A 19,983-nucleotide genomic window follows, 5' to 3' on the forward strand; every position below is an offset into this window, starting at 1 on the left:
CAGTACTATTTGTCTACTTTCCTCAACTTGCTTAAAGCAGGGGGCATGCAGCTCACCATATAGTGAGTGGCAAGTCTCCTGGGTATAGTAATGCAATCCCTGGTTATCAGAGTTGGGGCTCACCATAACCAAACATTCTGCTGCATTGCCTATAACAGAGTGAAAATACACAGAGGGCTATTTGACAAAAATGAGACCCCCATGAAGGGGCCACCACAGTTGGACTGTTGAAAATTCAGACTTTATTATACAGGATATAGAAAATAAATTATTATATATATTTATATATTACACACAACAGTTAACGCAGCGCTTTACAATATAAAAGACCTCATCACAACACAAAATTTCCCTGGCATAACTGTAGCGACCATAACCCTTTGTAGGGAGACTTTGACTTATTGGGCTTACCGGTTACCTCCACTTGGCTTGTTCTTCCATGTCTAGGGGTTCCCAGGGTTGATACCCAATAACTTGGACGCTGACACCAATAAAGTCCTTTTGAAAAGTTTTATTTTGCAGGAGTAACATCCAACAACACAGTCTCATATAGGAACAGAGGGCAAAGGGTGAAGAAATCAGGCACCTGGAACTGCAGACAAAGTCTCTGATACCACCCAGAGAGTAGCCACTCACAGCTGGGCACTTCAAGGCTGAACAGATCTCTAGCCAGAGATCGTGGCAATCAGCACGTTGATTCAGAATTTGTAAAATTCTCTGTGGACAAGTTATAACTGAAAGTGAACAGGAACCTTTTTCCTCAGTACCTGGAATGTTCTCCGTTTCCTTGGTAGTACTGGAAAAACGTGGGATTCGTCAATGTCCTTCCCAACTCAGTAATCAGGCACTTCTTAGGATGCCACTTGTTGGCCCTCCTCTGAAGAGTCCTCCCCCGGTCACTTTCACGAGCTGTGGTGCCTCTCCAAGCCGAAACCACACCCGGACACTTTGAATCCTCACTCAGTTACTGCACCTCGGACCAGCCGGTTCCGAGACTCGGGAACAGACGGATCTCTACCCCAGACCAGACGGGTCCATTGGGGGTAACCAACAGAAGTTTATTGCGGGATGTCGAACACCCCGTGACCGGGACCCCTCGCGGGACTACCCCGGTCCTGGAAACAAGAACAGACCACACGGGCCTCATGAACTCCTCTCCTGAATATGTGACCTCAACATCTTAAGTACCCCTTCCCAGACTCCTCAGGGCGCACCCACTGATTGGTTTCCGAGAAGGCTGATACCCAAAGCATCCAACCAGGCCTGGTTCTGGCCTGTCATGTGCACCTCACTGTCCACATGACCAAGCAGAGCTTCTAACACAGCCCAGCCAAACGGATGTCAAAGTTAACCTACACAATTAACCCTCAGAACCCCACTACTGTTCTGAGGCAAACTAAAAATTTACACATGAATGACATTTTGTCCAAAATGACATCCGCTACATAACTATTTTTGGAAGACTTAGTCTTTAAATAATTTTTTTTATATAAAGTGCCATTAGGTTTTGGTGCTAGTCAATTTAACCTCCAGTATAAAGTATATAGTTAGACAAGCTCCTATTTACCAATAAAAATACCATATGATGCTAAATATATATGAACATAAGGCTTTTATTACAGGCAAATAGAAAATGTAGTTTTGCACAATACAAGCTGGTTTTAGTTAATTAGTATTCATAAAAATTGTTTTAGATGAACTTCCAAGCAAGCAGCACAAAAATCAGTTGGTTTACATATTCCTAAACAAACAGTTTAACCATCAAATGATTTGTACTTTGTTTAAACCAGTTCCCGACCAGCGCACGCCGATGTACGTCGGCAGAATGGCACGGGCAGGCATATTGGCATACAGGTACTCCAATCTTCAATGCCGCCCTGCCATTGCGAGCACGCCGGGACCCCCGTGAGCAGAGATCAGTGTTCATTAAATGAAAGCCCAGCCCCCCACAGTTAGTAACACACCCCTAGGAACACTTAACCCCTACACTGCCAGTGTAATTTACACAGGAATCACTGCATTTATATAGCAGTGATTACTGTATAAATGACAATGGTCCCAAAAATGTGCCAAAAAAAAAATAAAATAAAAATCGCTGATCGCCCAAAAATAAAAAATTTATAAAAATGCCATAAAACGACCCCTACTTTGTAAATGCTATAACTTTTGTGCAAACCAATCAATAATCGCATATTGCGATTTTTTTTACCAAAAATATGTAGAAGAATACGTATCGGCCTAAACTGATGTAAAACATTTTTTTTTTATATATTTTTGTGGGATATTTATTATAACAAAAAGTAAAAAATGCTTTTTTTTTTCAAAATTGATGCTCTATTTTTGTTTATAGCGCAAAAAATAAAAACCGCAGGGGTGATCAAATACCACCAAAAGAAAGCTCCATTTGTGGGAAAAAAGGACGGCAATTTTGTTTGGGAGCCACACCGCACAATTGTCAGTTAAAGCGACGCAGTGCCGAATTGCATAAAGTGGTCTGGTCTTTGACCAGCAAAATGGTCCGGTGTGTAAGTGGTTAACCACTGCTGTAATTTATGAACCCCACCACACTGTATAGCCAGGTGGGCGATCATCCTTTTTCCTGGTTTAGCTTTGTGGCTTTAAATGTTACCTCTTTACTCTTACAGAGTGCTGATTAGACAATGAAACAGCAGGGTTAAATTTCCTATTTTCATTGGAAAATGCTAAAAAGCTGTAAACCCTAACCAGCACACAGCATAATGATTTTGATCTTCCCAGCTATTCAGTGTGCAAGAGATGTGTGGTTAAAGAGAACGACAAATCCTTTTGAAGTTAAGTTATTTCACATACTATATATACACACAGCATATCGTAGATGTGTATTTAGCTGTTATTTTAATTTTAAGCTAGGGTATCAGCAGCAACACAATTTAAATTACATAAAATATATTGTTTATAAAAAGGGGGGCGGGGGTTAAAAACTAGAAAACAAATCTTGCAATAGTGTGTGAAAATTAGTGGTTGTGTAGCAAGCTCCCGTCTAAGATAAATAATGATGCAATATCTTTGAAAATGAGAAAGAATATTGCTTTACTGTATATTCATTCCACTGTGCATAAGCAATAATTAGTACAAATACAAAGTGTTAAAGTGGAACTCCAACCAACACCTTCTAAGTTTGAAAAGAGTGGGAAAGGGATAGACCTATGTTAGGTTTTATTAATGGCTAGGTCGCTTTGGGACAATGGGGTTGATTTACTAAAGGCAAATCCACTTTGCACTACAAGTGCACTTGCAAGTGCAGTCACTATAGATGGGGGAAGATCTGAAATGAGAGGAAGCTCTGCCGATTTTATCATCCAATCATGTGCAAGCTAATATGCTGTTTTTTTTTTCCTTGCATGTCCCCCTCAAATCTACAGCGACTGCACTTCCAAGTGCACTTGCCTTTAGTACATAACCCCCAGTGTTTTCTAGATTTTGCTCTTCAGTAGGGATGAGCTCGGTGCTCATCTCGAACACATGTTCGAGAATTCAGAACTTTGTGGACCGTTCGCACCATATTCGTGTGGCACGAACGGCCCACAACGCATTATGGCATCGCAGTGCATTGCTGGTTCATGATTGGCCAAGCATGCACTGTGACCCCACATGCTTGGCCAATCACAGCACCGGGCAGCAAGGAGAGCCATAATTGGCCACAGGCAGGATGCCTGTGGCCAATTATAGCTCAGGGGGATTTAGTACATGCTCCGCACTATACAAGGCTACCAGCGCGGCGGCCTCGTGTAGTGTGTTGGCGTGCAGGGAAAGAGCAGGATAGGCAGGGACAGTGTCTTTTTGCTTGGGAACCTAGCGCTGTTACAGTGGGTGTTGTGTGCCTCCTGCACAGTATACACCTGAAGATACCCCTTATTGCTGGTGTTATTCTGTTGCATATTAGCCTTTAAAATTAGCACTTTTGATTTCGAAAGTTCGAGTCCCATAGACTTCAATAGGGTTCTAAAGTTCGTACGAATTTTCGGCCCGTTCGAAGGTTCTGGTGTTCGGCTCATCCCTACTCTTCAGGTGTTATGGCAAGAAATAGGGTGTAACATGTTCCCAATGCTGTCACTTTTTGAAATCAGCGCGGCCGTGTGGGCCTCTGCCCACATCATTCTTTCACTACAAGCCCAGTTATCCTTTGCGCTGTGTGACACCGTGGTAGTTTATTCATTTTTCTTGTCAGATTGTATAGGCACATGGATACTTTGACAGGCCTGGAAGAGACCTGCTTGGCACCAGCTGGTGCAATGCTTTACAAAAAAAGAGAAGTGCATTTATATTTTATTCTAGAAAGTGAACTTATCCTTTAACTGAACCCCAGTCACAGTCTGCTCCTGATCACGGTGACTTCTGTTATGACCTTAGCTACAAATTAATAATATTCCCACATCCGTGCCCATTAGTCTGTATAGTAACGAATAAAGACAGCTAAAGCCTAAGACACATCAATGATAAGTTATTTTGTGCATGGTGTGGTCACTTTTTTATTCTTTATTTTACATTTTAAGAATACAAACAGTATACAAAGAAAAACAAACACATTAGGTGTAGTATATAGCATATACAAGAAAAACTGATGCTCTCAGTAAACAGTTGTCATCGACTAGAGAAGAAACCTGCTCAGAACAACCTTTAGATTAGTGTCTCATGGCATGTACTATACACTATAGGGTACCAAATCCAAAGGAGGAGATCTCCATCAGAGCCCCAGAGAAATTCAACCACAAGTAACGGATGAGAACCTCCCTTGTATAGGGTATAGGGATGTGTGAGGCCTGGATTGTGTGTTCACTTTTTGATACAGCATACATGACCTGCACCAACAGTGTGCACATGGTTGTATATTGCCAATTAGCTATCACCATTTTTTTTTTTTTTTTAAAGAGGCAGTTTACCTAAACCTGGCATCTCATCGAGGAGTCGTTGCTTGTGGGCTGAATATCCACCAACTTCTGAGATCTAAATTGGAAAGACCTTCCCGCAGGCGTTTTGAGCTTCGGCATGGATTTCTCTCCCCCCTTTATCATTTACATCATCATTATCATGTCAAGTAGTCTAGCAAGTTTATACACATTTGTAGTTAATGTTAATGTTTTTTTTTTTTCTTTTATAAATAGTGAAAGGCCTGCCTTTGAAGAACAGCCCATTTGTACAATCTAAATCTCTATTCTTAAATGTTAAGATAGTGAAACCTTACCCCTCAGAAATAGACATGTGTGCTCCTAGTTACTTGAATTCTTTCCCTGTATGACCAAAATATCAGCTCATGGCAGTGGCTATAAGGCTCCCACAGAGGGCAATTTAGCTCTCGTCTGAGTTCAGGACTTATAAATGACTTTTTGGAGTGCTGGTAGAGGGCAAAACTCATAACACCTTTTATACCTTTTTTCCCCCCATGTAATCCTGAGAGCACTTATGTTACACTAGACCGATTTTGAACATCTTTTTATCAGCACTAATTTTAGGCAGCCCAGATGTATCTTGACACTCTGTTGTAACAGGGAAAGAATACAAGTAAATAATTGATCATCATCCAGCTTATGAAAGATAAGGTGAACTACTCTAATAATTCAAAAGTGAAGCCAAGATCTACAAATGCTTACTGGTGACTTTTTCTTCTAAGAAATCCTGTATTTTAGAGGATTACATAGGCTACCTTTGCTGATCTCCTGAGAATATTGCTTTCTTGATTGTCTTCACTACTTACCTTGTTGCCCATCTAGAATGTGCATTCAGAGAATAAAATCAGACGTCAGGACTGATGTTCTGCATACTTGTTGCAGGTTAAAGTACTGAAGCCACTTGGTCAACATTTTCAGGACAGGTCAGCAAGGGTCAGCAGTCTTCAAATACCCGAAGAGATTTCTTTGGAGATCAAGTTTGTAGAGACCTGAAGAGATTCAAAAAGCTTAATGGATTATTTACCTGCTTTCTACTCAAATCTAAATGTTCAATGTTGGTGGAATTAGCCTTTAAGTGATAATGGCAGGAGCTTTTGTTTCTGTAAATGTATTAAAAGGTCAGCTGGAAGATGGGCTTATGGAGCCATAAGACTTCTCTTTGGGAGAGACAGAATGCGTAACCCTTCTCCTTGTAGTTTCATCATTTCTCGGAACAAAAGGAACCTCAGAGTCATTTGGTGGAACGCGGTCCATTTCCTCGTCTTGCCTGCCATCTTCATACCCCAGTAAGAACAGACTAAGGATCTGGTTATGCTTAAGAAGTTTCTTTAATATCTCAACCATGAGAAACACACAGACCAGGCCAAGTAATAAATAACCTAAGAAAAAATATATATAATTATACATAATATAAAATATTATATTATTATTATTTCAAAATCTCCAAGTCATATACATTTAGAGAAATATATGCCAGTTAATTAAATGATTTCTGTTGTGAAAAATTGCTGTGGCCACCAGCCAACTAAACAGTCCACAAGCACAAAATTTATATAGTGTTACCTCCAGCCACTTTGCTAACGATTCCACAAATGTAGATTTTTAGTGCTTGTTTCAATTTGAAGAGTGCAACGTTATCTATTACTTTTTACAAAGCACATCCTTACGATGAGCTGTACTGCATGTTAAAAACAATTTATGATATTGATGGATTGACAGACCTGATAGAAAAACAGAAATTTATGCAAAGAAAAAAATAAAAATAAAATAAAAGTATTAATGGTATATAGATCTTCCTGTTTTGTTTAATGCTAGTGACCATAAAACAGTTTTTCAATACAGTATTGGATGTTAAGAAAGCATTTGTTCCCAGAAAAAAAAAAAAAAAAAAAAAAAAAAAAAAAAACAGCACATCTGCATCCCCTAAAAAAACACCCACCTGTTGAGACCTACCCATGTGACCTCTTGGTCTGTGAATTGTAAATAGTATCAGGACATCTTTTGGCATCTAGGTTACCAAGTGTGTCCACTCAACCTTCAAGCATAGACCGCTCATGCTTGTATGTCCAAAAAAATTAAATAAAGTTACACAGAAATTAAAAAAATTGACATTTTGTTTGCAAATCAGTAGACATTTTTTTGATTTGCCCATAAGCACTAAGAAAATGCATTATTACAATATTGATACCTTTTATGTTTGTATCAATTAAACCTTAAACTGTAAAATTTGTTATGATGCATTTACAAATGAAGCCTGCAACTACTGTTTGCAGGCTTTAATTTAGAAAGGTATACAGAGAAGACCCTGAAGGTCTGCAGGTTTTACCAAGGATAGTCACTTTCCAAGTAATCTATTGAGTGAAGAATTCAGGAAGATAATTTTTCTTTAACAGAGAGGTATTTCAACAGTTTTAGGGAGTATTTGCCATCTTCTTTTGCAGAAAGAGCTTTTTTTTGGCAATTTATATTTCAACAAGCATAATTAAACTGTAAGCCTTGCACCAATTCCTAATAATTGAACGCACTCCAAGCTTAAAGAGAACCTGTGCATAGGTCAAAACACATCAACATTGTCACCAACTCTACCAGCAGCATAGTCTTCTGCTGCATACATGGGTGTCCGCAAAACTTTTTCCAAGGGGGGGGGGGGGGGGGCATCATTTCAAGGCCACTCGTGCTCCGCCCCTTTTCGACAATCTCATGAAAATCTTTCCACTGGTAATACATATGTGTTATATAACAGATAATTCATCTTCACTTTGTATTGGAAGTTACTCTGGCAGCTGTGTTCCATGCCCATATAGCCTAGAGAATGTACATCTTTTTACATTGCAATACATCTGTTGTGGCCATATTTTGATCTCATACTGTCACTGTATAGCTGTTTTCATCAAGATAAAACTATGGCAACAACAGATGTATTGCAATGTAAAAAGATGTACACTCTCTAGGCTATATGGGCATGGTACGCAGCCACCTGAGTAACCTTGCGGACGCCCATGCTTTCAAAAACCAGCCCTGAAAAAAAAAAAAAAAAATTCATACTAGCCTCACAGCATTATTATACCAGCCCAACAGCACAACGTCATTATTTTCTTGTTCATGAAAGGGAAAAACCATGCATTTTAAAGCACATTTGATGAAGAGAGTATTAGATATAGATATGAAATCACATAGGGAGATTATATATATATATATATATATATATATATATATATATATATATATATATATATATATATATATATATAGTGTCTTGCGAAAGTATTTGGCCCCCTTGAACTTTTCAACCTTTTGCCACATTTCAGGCTTCAAACATAGATATCAGATGTTTATTTTTTGTGAAGAATCACCAAAAAGTGGAACGAAATCTATTTGGATAATTTAAACTTTTTTAGCAAATAAAAAACTGAAAAGTGGTGCGTGCAAAATTATTCGGCCCCTTTACTTTCAGTGCAGCAAACTCACTCCAGAAGTTCAGCGAGGATCTCTGAATGATCCAATGTTGTCCTAAATGACTGATGGTGATAAATAGAATCCACCTGTGTGTAATCAAGTCTCTGTATAAATGCACCTGCTCTGTGATAGTCTCAGGGTTCTGTTGAAAGTGCAGAGAGCATCATGAAGACCAAGGAACACACCAGGCAGGTCCGTAATACTGTTGGAGAAGTTTAAAGCCGGATTTGGATACAAAAAGATTTCCCAAGCTTTAAACAAGGAGCACTGTGCAAGCGATCATTTTAAAATGGGAGTATCAGACCACTGCAAATCTACCAAGACCTGGCCATCCCTCTAAACTTTCAGCTCAGACAAGGAGAAGACTGATCAGAGATGCAGCCAAGAGGCCCATGATCACTCTGGATGAACTGCAGAGAACTACAGCTGAGGTGGGAGAGTCTGTCCATAGGACAACAATCAGTCGTTCACTGCACAAATCTGGCCTTTATGGAAGAGTGGCAAGAAGAAAGCCATTTCTCAAAGATATCCATAAAAAGTCTCGTCTAAAGTTTGCCACAAGCCACCTGGGAGACACACCAAACATGTGGAAGAAGGTGCTCTGGTCAGATGAAACCAAAATCAAACTTTTTGCCCACAATGCAAAACGATATGTTTGGCGTAAAAGCAACACAGCTCATCACCCTCAACACACCATCCCCACTGTCAAACATGGTGGTAGGAAGCATCATGGTTTGGGCCTGCTTTTCTTCAGCAGGGACAGGGAAGATGGTTAAAATTGAGGGGAAGATGGATGCAGCCAAATACAGGACCATTCTGGATGAAAACCTGTTGGAGTCTGCAAAAGACCTGAAACTGGGACGGAGATTTATCTTCCAACAGGACAATGATCCCAAACATACAGCAAAATCTACAAAGGAATGGTTCACAAATAAAACGTATCCAGGTGTTAGAATGGCCAAGTCAAAGTCCAGACCTGAAACCAAAATCGAGAATCTGTGGAAAGAGCTGAAAACTGCTGTTCACAAATGCTCTCCATCCAACCTCACTGAGCTCGAGCTGTTTTGCAAGGAAGAATGGACAAGAATTTCAGTCTCTCGATGTGCAAAACTGATAGAGACATACCCCAAGCGACTTGCAGCTGTAATCGCAGCAAAAAGGTGGCTCTACAAAGTATTAACGCAAGGGGGGCTGAATAATTTTGCACGCCCCACTTTTCATTTTTTTATTAGTTAAAAAAAAGTTTCAAAAATCCAATAGATTTCGTTCCACTTCATAATTGTGTCCCACTTGTTGGTGATTCTTCACAAAAAATAATTTTTTTTTATATCTTTATGTTTGAAGCCTGAAATGTGGCAAAAGGTTGAAAAGTTCAAAGGGGCTGAATACTTTCGCAAGGCACTGTATATTCATATATATTCAAATTCCAGTTAATAGTGGTAAGTGGTCATCAAGGGGGACCCCAGAAAGTGGGGGGGGGGAACCACCTTCTGCAGAAAGAATTCTCTAAGGTAAGGGGGGTGGGTTACTAATTTAAGGGGGAAACCCTTTATATCAGTGCCCCTTACATTATCGTATTCACTCCCCCCTTACATCAGTGACCCCCGACTGGCCTGGCGGTGCTTTCACTGACCTCCTTTCAGGTGCACTGTGCAGGGCTCAGTCAGTCAGCTCCAGCTTGGTGACTCTGGTTTTATCCTATAGTCTCCTGTCCACACCAGTCTGACTTTTCCCATGACCCCCATCCCGCTGGTGCTCCCACTCTTGACTCCTCTCCAGACTCCCTCAGAGACTGCAGACATGCTACAGGAGATGGACAGACTGCAGACTTGATGCAAGAGCTCAATGCAGCCTCACCAGTGCTCATCAAATGCAGCCTCACTGTGCCCACCAAATGCAGCCTCACTGTGCCCACCAAATGCAGCCCCTCCTGTGCCCCATGTCCCAGTCTGCAGTCCCGGTCTGTGGGAAGGTGTGTTGTTGATGCTCAGTACAGTGCCTTGCATGCCAGCAGGGTATCCATGAGGGCCAGCAGCAGGCAGGGTCTGTTCTCGTTTTGGATGGGGACGGTGCTCCTTCCAGAGGATCTGTCTGCTGTGAGATGGAGTGGTCCCCTGGCCACCTGCATCTTCAGCAGTCCTCATTTTCCGGCCCACTCAGCCTGCCCTTTGGTCCTGGGGAAGTGGAGAGCACCGAGTGGGAGTTGGAGAGAAGGGGGAGCAAAGTGTGAGGGGGAGTGGAGATCACAGGGGTGGGGAGCTTGAGAGTACTGGGGGGCCAACAAGAACAGGGGTAGAGAGCATGGTAGGCTGAAAGCACTGGGGGGGGGGGGGCAGAAAAACAGGGGTGGAGAGCACTGAGGGGGGAGCTTGAGAGCACCAGTGGGGGCCAGAAAGAACAGGGTGGAAAGCACATGGGTGGGGGCAAAATGCAGGGGCAAAATGCAGGGGGAGTGGAGAGTACAGGGGTGGGGAGTGGAGAGCATGGAGGGTAGAGAGCACTGGGGGGGCTGGAGAGTGATGGGGAGAGCTGAAGAGCACTGGGGGGTGGTAGAAAGAAATGGGGGAGAGCACTGGAGGGAGTGGAGAGCACGGAGGGGAGAGCACTGGGATGGTGGCTAGAGAAGAATGGGGAGAGCAGCAAGAACAGGGGAGGAGAACGGGGGGTGGCAGGAGAGTGTGGTGGTGGAGGAGACCACTGGGGGGGCAGGAGAGCACTGGGGGGGGGGGTGGCAGGAGAGTGCGGTGGTGGAGGAGAGCACTGCACCCCCCCCCCCCCGATCCTCCTATCCAGGCACTCTGGCACAGATGGGCATCTACTCCTCTGGATCACAGCGCTGGATGGCTATGTTCAGCGGCTGCTCTGTAACACAGTCCTGCCCCCCCAGACCGGCTCACGTGATAGTAGAGAGAATCACGTTCCGCCTATCACATGAGCCGGTCTGGGGGGGGCGGGACTGTGTTACAGATCGGCCGCCAAACACAGAGCCAGCGATGTGATCCAGAGGAGAGAACGGAGGATGAGCATGGCGGCGGCGGCAACACCTTGAGGATTCCAGGGGGGGTACTTGACCCCCCTTGCCCCCTGCTGCGGACGCCCATGGCTGCATACACACGACCGGACTCTGACAGACTTGGTCCGTCGGACAATCCGACGGACTTTGCAGCTGAGGTCCGCCAATTTTTCAAACGAACAGACTTGGCCACACATGATCCCTCCAAAAGTCAGACGGATTTGAACGTGATGACGTAGAATAAAGGAAGTTCATAGCCAATAGCTGCCCTAGCGTCGGTTTTAGTCCGTAGGACTAGCACACAGATGAATGGATTGTCTGCTAAAAGCCAAGTCCGGCAGACAAATTTGAAGCCAATCTTATTTCTAGGTCCGCCGGACTTTTGGAAATAAAAAGTCCGCTGGGGCCCACACACACTATCAAATGGTCCGCCGGAAAGTCCAATCGTGTGTACGCGGCATTACATTCACTTTGCTACTCTTCTGCTCTGTTTTTCCATCAGGAGCAAAGAAAAATACCTCTAATGCTGCGTACACACGATCAAATTGTCCGGCGGAATTGATCCGGCAAACAATCTTGCAAACAATCCGCCGGACTTTATAAACGAACAGACTTGGCCACACACGGACGCGCCGAAAGTCCGGCAATTTCTAACGCGATGACATACAGCACTTACGACGGGACTAGAAAAAGGAAGTTCAATAGCCAGTAGCCAATAGCCTCCGTCTTGTACTTGCTTCAGAGCATGCGTCATTCGTAGTCCGCCAGACTAGCACACTGACAAACGGATTGTCCGCTGAAAGCCAAGTCCGGCGGACAAATTTTGAGTCAAAACTACTTTCTAAGCCCACAGGACTTTACAATGGAAAAAGTCCGCTGGAGCCCACACACACGATCAAATTGTCCGGCATACTGTGGTCCGGCGGGACTCGGTCCACCGGACAATTCGATCGTGTGTACTCGGCATTGCTCATAGGTGTAAGGATCATTTGCATCACCTACCTGATTGAGCGCGAGTTAACAAGAGAGTTTTCCTTAGACCCAATACCCTCTGAAGTTTGTGACAGGGCAGAAAAGGGACAAAGGGTGGCAGCAGATGATCAAGACCTTCTGCATACTGCTAAAGGTGCTGGAGAGATTCAGACCAGATCAGTGCATAATGCTAATTTGCGGTCTGGCAAAGTCGGGGCAAGCAGGGGTCAGCAACAACCAGGCAGCAGAGGTACAAAATTGGTTAGCAAATTAAATTAGTCCAGGAAAATTGGCAGCAGGCAGAAGGTGAAGTCGGTAGAGGAGCCAGGGTCAGCAGTGGAAGATACAAGCACAATGGAGGAAAGTTGGATAAAACACTGGATAGCAGAGGCACAGGTCAGGTCAATGGCCCCCATAGCTTAATATCCTTCAACAACTTTACAAGGTTGTGTAAAGCTTTAAATATGGCGATTGGAGCAAAAGTCAATGCATGCTCTGACCACATGCTGCACTATGCACCCAAAACTTTGGGCATGGGCATGCTTCTGACATTCCAACAATGTGACTTATCCCACAGCTTCCCATGTAAAAGTGCTGGTGCTTGGTGGTTCACTACTTAGGCAGTGTTGTCATAGTTGGGTGAGAAGAGAGTCAGCCATGTGTAAGCTCCAGGTCACAACTGGAAGCTTTCACATGGCTTCCTCTCTTCTCTCCCAGCAGTTTAATGAAGTGGCAGGGTTATAAATGGCAAGTACATATATTCAGTGGGTAGACTGGCATTAAAGCGACTGGGTTTGTCTTGCACAAACAATGCATATGATTGCTTTAAACATTAAGCAAATCTCTTAAAACAAAAAAATTCCCAATGCCTAACCACCTAATATTTAAACAGACTTTTTTAAATGTTGATAACAAACACCCCAGATCAAAGCACTAAAGATTTATTATTTTAGGATTTTACACTACTTGCAGTGCACATTTGACTTTTTGGATAAGAGTAAATTACTTTGCACAGCCCCTTCCATCCCAGCATGTCATAGGACATTCCTCTTCCAGAAGGGTCTAATTACTCTTGTGCTCATCCAGCTCCTTCTTCTACCTACATTACCAGTGTAAAATTTTACATCTCCTGATAGACTCCCAGGTCAGCCAATTTGTCAGAAAGACTTGCAAGTATATCTGACCTCCTTATGTTCAGTAAAAGGGCAGAAATGAAAGCATGGATAGCATCTGAGTGGTGGGAACAAATTTTGTCAGTGAAAAAGAATATACAAATAGGTTTCCTCCCACAATAAGAATGGATTCGTATTGTAAAGTTTAAGCAATACATACACGCTAACAGACGTTTGATAAAAAGTCAACTTTCAATTCCTGATTGCAGGTTTTTTTTTTTTTTTTTTTTTTTTTTTTTTAAACAAACAAGTCACGGTTAGTTTAATTTTCCCTTAAGGAGGTCTATATTGATGTCTGTTATTACTCCTGCTGCAGCTCTACAACCCAAAGCAATCCTTGTATACAAATGTTAATTGAATAACAGGAAATTTTAATTAAACCATAAATGGTCATTAAACATTAAAACTAAATTACTATACCAAACACCGCACACTAGCCTTCATAAAGATTTGTAAAAAAGGAAAGTACAACGCTGAACATTACATTCCACCAGCAGGATTGGAGACTATAAAAAGAAAAGAAAAAAAAACAAACACACACACACACACACACACACACAGGTTTGTAACAAAGAATTACGTTTTCCTTGTGACAATCTTATGTCTTTGGCAGCAGCAGACACCCTCTGGTCACTGTCCTCAGAAGCAAAGAGCCATCAAAAACATGCTTGAAAACCTTGTCCAATCAATACGATATTAACGTTTGCTGGAAGCTAGCTACCCACTCTTTACTCCTTCCTGTTCAATTAACAAAAATACGCATGCTTGGACAAGAATTCATGTTTATGTGACAGATCACCAATAACAAATCTGAGTGGGGATTGTTTCTGCACTTTTGACCATCTATGGCCATCCTAAAACAAAAAGTAATGTCTTACAAAGGTTTCCATAATTAAATTTCAGATTTAAGTACCCAATTCATATCCCCAAAGAGCAGAAAAACGTGTATATCTTAACAAGCAGTGCACATCATGGCATAGCTCTGCTTTTGTGTCAAGCACATTACCCTTTGGGTCTGTCCACATGCACCCATGGGAGAACACACCAATAGGTGGATGTACAGGAGAGCGTTCATGTGAATGTGTACACTGATCAACTGACAATGTAGCACTGCCTCAATAGAAACCTGACATAAGGCTCTATCATTTCTGACCTGAAAATGCCAGTTTCCTGGCTGCACCCAAACTCAGCATTTCTTGAGTTATTGACCAAGGTAAAAGCATAAAGCAAGCAAAGTCAGTGTAATGTCAAAGTTCCTGATTTCCATACCTGCTCAAGGCCATGCTCAAGGCCATAGACTCAAAGTATTGACCTTTGGATTACCATGACAGTTTGGCAACTAACTTTCAATAGAAGGGGTGAAGGGACACAAAGGAATCGTGAAATAGCTGAAGTTTGAATGTGGGGCTGGCTGAGAAAGTTCCCCATCAGATCCACTGTTCTGTGCAACATGAGCGGAGACCAAGTTTAAGTTTCTATCATTTCCTCTCCCTCATGATTGGATATTGAAACTGTTCCCTTTGTCTGATTGGATGCAATAGTTGTGGGAACCATTTTACTCTGAGGGGGTTTGGTGATGTGGTCATTATGCATCATCTTTGGTTCAGCAAAGCAGAAGAAAAATTAGCAAAGATTAGTTGTCTAAGAGCTACATTAGGTAACGCTTTCAATAGGAGAGGTCAGTTATGGCAGCCTAAATGTTTTCTCTGTAAAAAGGTTTTCTTGATGTGCTTTGAAAAAAAAAAAAAAAAAAAAAGGAAGGTACCAGTTACTTACCGGTAGCCGTCTTTCTGGGAAATCTTCCAGGACGGCACACCTGAGAAATAAGAGGCTCCTCCCTACAGGAAACACAATCAATCGACAGCGGTTTTAAGTCCCCACCCTTCCCCTTGATCCTCAGTTTGTAGAGAAGTAACTCCTGAACCCGGTTCACAAGGGAAATCATTCCTCATAGGCACTCACCTTCTAGTGTTCTACAATTTTCCCTCCTCCAAACGGGTGGAAAGTAGGCCTGCCATCCTGGAAGATTTCCCAGAAAGACAGCTACCGGTAAGTAACTAGTACCTTTCTCAAGTCATCTTCCAGGACGGCACACCTGAGAGGATAAACAAGTACCTCAGGCCTACCTTAGGGTGGGGCCACTACAAGACCCTCTTGGCGAACCTTGGTTCTGCAGTGAGCTTTACCTCCACTCCATATGCTCATATGCTTGATGAAGGTATCTTAGCTGGATCATGCGGCTGATCTGCTCCACCGATGTCCCTGCCTTTTCCGCTTCGGATGCAGTATCTAGGTGAAATGGGCTCTTAAAGATGGAATCAGAAAACATGTTAAACTAGTAGGTTAGCAATGTTGCCTATCTCACACATCTAACAACCATGGCCTATTGTGCCTGTAGGTGCTACTTAGAACCACTAAAAAGATAAAATCAGAGACCTGTGTAAGACAAGGACACTACATTAATCAATAAGAGGGCCTGTCTTAACACTACCCTGTTCAGGGAAATAAAACTGCAAAAAAAAAAAAAAAAAGGGGGGGGGGGGGGGGCCTGACATACAACCTTTTTTGTTCCTTTTTATCTTTATGTCAGCAAAGACTAAAGGGAAGCCTACTTAAGGGTAATAGATTAAACAGAAGCTTGATCCCTGGGTTTAAAGGCATGCCCAATCTATGTCTTTACTTACGCCTGAGAGCCTACTTCAGGAGATAAAAGTCCCTAGCAGCAGTAGACTACCCATATTGCTACGTCTAGTTTTGCTAAAAGGGCGAAATGAAGGCCATGCACCGAGCCAAAGCCTATTCGATCGGGTATACATCTTTATACTTCAGCCTCAGGCCCTAATACTCCTCTGAACAGAACTCTCCAAGTTCTTACTAAACAGGGCGATTCATTATCCCCTTCCTCCAGTGTCCCATAACCCTACAGGGCTTCAACCCTAGGAAATGGTTCTGGCATCCCTGAATGTAAGGGGGGTCGAGGTTTTCCGACATGTGGCATCTGCAGCCCGAACTCCTGGCCCCTCCATGGAAAAGAAGGCTGAAATACAAAAGGTGATACATGTATTAATATCACAAATAAAATGATCATAGATTGTGGGCACAGCACAATAGATTTAGACAGAAAGGACACAAGCATAGACAACAATGCTGTGTGCCTGAGTGTGACTAGCTAAACCCATATATCAAATATGGGAAGAGACCCAAATCTGAACCTCAATGTAGACAAACAGTCCTTACAGTCTGGTTTTCTGATGTGCTGCCAAGACATAAAAACATTATGACACAAGCAAACCCTAAATGCTGCGTATCTCTGAAGTGCAGCTAGCTAGGTCATAACTGATATATAAATACAGAAAGGACAGGAACCCCCTTTACTGTTGTGTTTTACTGATGTACAGCAAAACAAGGCTATAAATATAAAGACAGAAAAGACCCAAACTTCTATGTTGTGTATTTTCGACAAACCACCAAATACAGTTATAAGATCAATAGGAACACCAACTCCCATGTTGTGCATTTCTGCTATGTCACAGGGTAAAATATGGAACACAAGACAATCCTTTCTGTCATGCACTTCTGTAGTGTAGTTCAGATAGAACCAAACACTGAGAAAGGACACAAGCAACCTGCAGCATTGTGTTTTTCTGAAACAGAAAGTACCAACAAGCTTCAATCTTGAGTATTTCTGCTGTGCAACAACATAAAAGCAGACACTGAGGAAAAAGACAGACAGCCTTTACAGCTGCAATCTTTCTGGTCTGCTGCAAAATAAAACAAACGCCATGATGAGTATTCCTGCTGTGTAGCAAAACCTCAACCGGAAGGGACAGATAAAAGTTTAGGGCTCCCACACCCGCGTGACCCAACCTGCGACTTGGGATTGCAAGACGCATGAGAAGACATACACTATGGCTTCCAATGGGTACCATTTGTGTCTGTGCGACTCCAGCAGTCCCTGATTCCTGGATCTACAGACCTCAAGATTACACAGGTCGCAGGGAAAAAAAAATAGCAATTTTCAGGTCGAACAAGTAAGGGATCCCCAATGCTGCGACTCCCTGGAGGAGTGCAGCCAACAACCCCCTGCTGTGTATCCCTAAGATGCAGAAAGGTAGATCAATGAGAAACTGCTCACTGCTGTGCCTGATATACAAACGATAAGGCAGTAAATATAGGACATACAGGACACAAACATTCAATCTTCGTGTATGTCTGATGTGTAGAAATATACCAATACTGAGCAGAGATGCCACCATCCTCAATGTGTCTCTCAGCTGAGCAGCAAAAAAATAAAAAATAAATCTGAAAAAGTCAAGCAACCTTCACTGCAGTGTCCTTTCTGATATGCAGCCAATAAGGCAGTATATGCAAGACATAAAAAAGGACAGACAACCTTCAATCTTGTATACGTCTGATGTACAACAATCCTGAATAGAGATAGCACATCCAAATTGAAGCGATTTGGACTTGCGACTCAACATGTCAAATTGCATGGCTAAAATCAGCATGACACCACTTTGTGGTGCTACACGGATTTCCAAAGGCCGTATATGTACTACACCTGGCAGGGGTTCAATTTGTATTTCTGCTATGTAGCCCAACAAATTCGAACCATCAATTTTCACTGCTGCCTTTCTGATAAGGCAGTAATACAGGACACAAAACCCCACAGACCTTAATCCTGTATATGTCTGATGTGCAACAATAAAACACTCTGAATAGAGATAGCACATCCATATTGAAATGATTTGTCATGCGACTCAACATGTCAAATCACATGTTTAAACTCGGCAGCCATTGCCGTTAATAGCACTGTCTGAATCAGCACAACGCCACTCAAATCAGGACCATCAAACTTCACTGCTGCCTTTCTGATAATTAACCAACAAGGCGGTAATACAGGACACAAAGCCCCACAGACAGACCTCAATCTTGTGCATGTCTGATGTGCAGCAATATAACCATTATGAGCAGAGATGTCACCAGACTCAATGATGTGCATATCTGCTGTGCAGCACAAAACCAGAAAGGACAGATCACCTTCACTGTTGTATTTTTCTGATCTGTAGCTAAACAAAACAGTACCTTTAGGATATAAAGGACAGCAAACAAGCTTCAGTGCAGCACATTTCTGATGTACAGCAATATAGCCCTTATGAGCAGAGATGTCACAAATCTCAATGTGTATTTCTGCCGTGCCACAAAAACATCCCAGCAAGGACAAACCTTCACTACTGAGGTCTACTGGTGTGCAGCCAATGAGGAGTCATGGTCTATCCCTTTATGAAATAACCAACAGGCAATTTATTTCATAGGGATAGCCTGGGCTGTAGATACTAAACCTTCACCACCAGTGAAGGAACAAATCCTAAAATGGTTGGACACCCTACTATAGTAGTTGTTGTCCTACCTTAGCTCATACCCAGGTGGTGCCAATTAGCAACTAAAGTCTCAATGAGCCCAGCCCTAGAGACCAATTTAAGACGGCCTCTAGAAGAGGCGGTTACCAATTTAGCCTGGGGGTAAATATCTACTTGCAGGCTTCAAACAAGCAATTATGTAGCTCTTGCATAGGTTTGCACAGAAAATCCTCAATTAAAAGGATGTAGGAAGCGATCTATGGTGAATCGCCTTTAAATCTGCCACTGAGTGGATTGTAGCCCAAACCAAAAGAAAAAAAAAAAAAAAAAAGTTTCTTCTTACCTCCTACACTATAATATAACCACAGTGTAAAGGTGGAGTGGGAGGTTGGAGCTTATGAAAGTTACCTATAGCAAGCAACCCCCAAAAGGAGGATCTGTCACAAGGGAACACCTACTGTGCCACACAGAAGCTTGGTCCCTGCCAATCCTTGAATGTTAGGTCAGCTTTTAAGCATCATGAAGCAACTTCAGATTCCTAGCAGCTGGGCTAATAGGGCCGGTAACCTAGTGCACCTGCTGACCAGGGGAAGCTTCTGAATCCACCAACCACTGCCCAATTAATAACTTGTTCAGTGGTATACCTGGCCTGTAAGTAACTTTGTATCTACCAGGTCCCCTCTGTAAGCTATATTCATCCCTACTAATGTACCACAACTGGGCATGTAGGGAGAGGCTGGCAACCTACTGCTGCGATAACCACAGTGTCTCTGCTGTAAGAGGGAGCTGTGGCTGGTGGTTTTAGCAGTGGCGTCTGGGCTATTTGTATCCCGACCCCAGGTTCTGCACTGCACCAGTCAGTAAATACACAGGGAAAAGGAGCAATGGCCTACCTACCTCTTTCCCATCTGAGGTGGTTTAGGCACACTCGTTCCTCTGCACCACTTGACTACCATACAGCGTCTCTGATGTAAGAGGGAGCTGCGGCTGGTGTTTTTAGCAGAAGCTTAAGAGCTATTTGAATCCAGACCCCAGGGGAGATTATCTCAAATGCCCAGAAACCCTCTGGCTGGAATTGGGGATTT

At 42.7% G+C, this 19,983-nt stretch overlaps 1 protein-coding gene across 1 annotated transcript in view; it reads right to left on the minus strand.

Annotated features, from left to right (window-relative positions):
• Positions 1–5,797: 5,797 nt before the first annotated feature.
• LOC143942984 (potassium channel subfamily K member 1-like) overlaps positions 5,798–19,983 on the minus strand; it is a 28,439-nt gene continuing 14,253 nt past the window's right edge. Inside the window, exon 3 of the mRNA XM_077464448.1 lies at positions 5,798–6,304. Coding sequence (XP_077320574.1) covers positions 6,045–6,304 — 260 coding nt within the window. The 3' untranslated portion in view covers positions 5,798–6,044. The remainder of the gene's footprint in view (positions 6,305–19,983) is intronic.

This window comes from Lithobates pipiens, unplaced genomic scaffold (assembly GCF_037356315.1).
Source record: "Lithobates pipiens isolate NorthernLeopardFrog02 unplaced genomic scaffold, aLitPip1_a1.2 Scaffold_30, whole genome shotgun sequence".
NCBI lineage: Eukaryota > Metazoa > Chordata > Amphibia > Anura > Ranidae > Lithobates > Lithobates pipiens.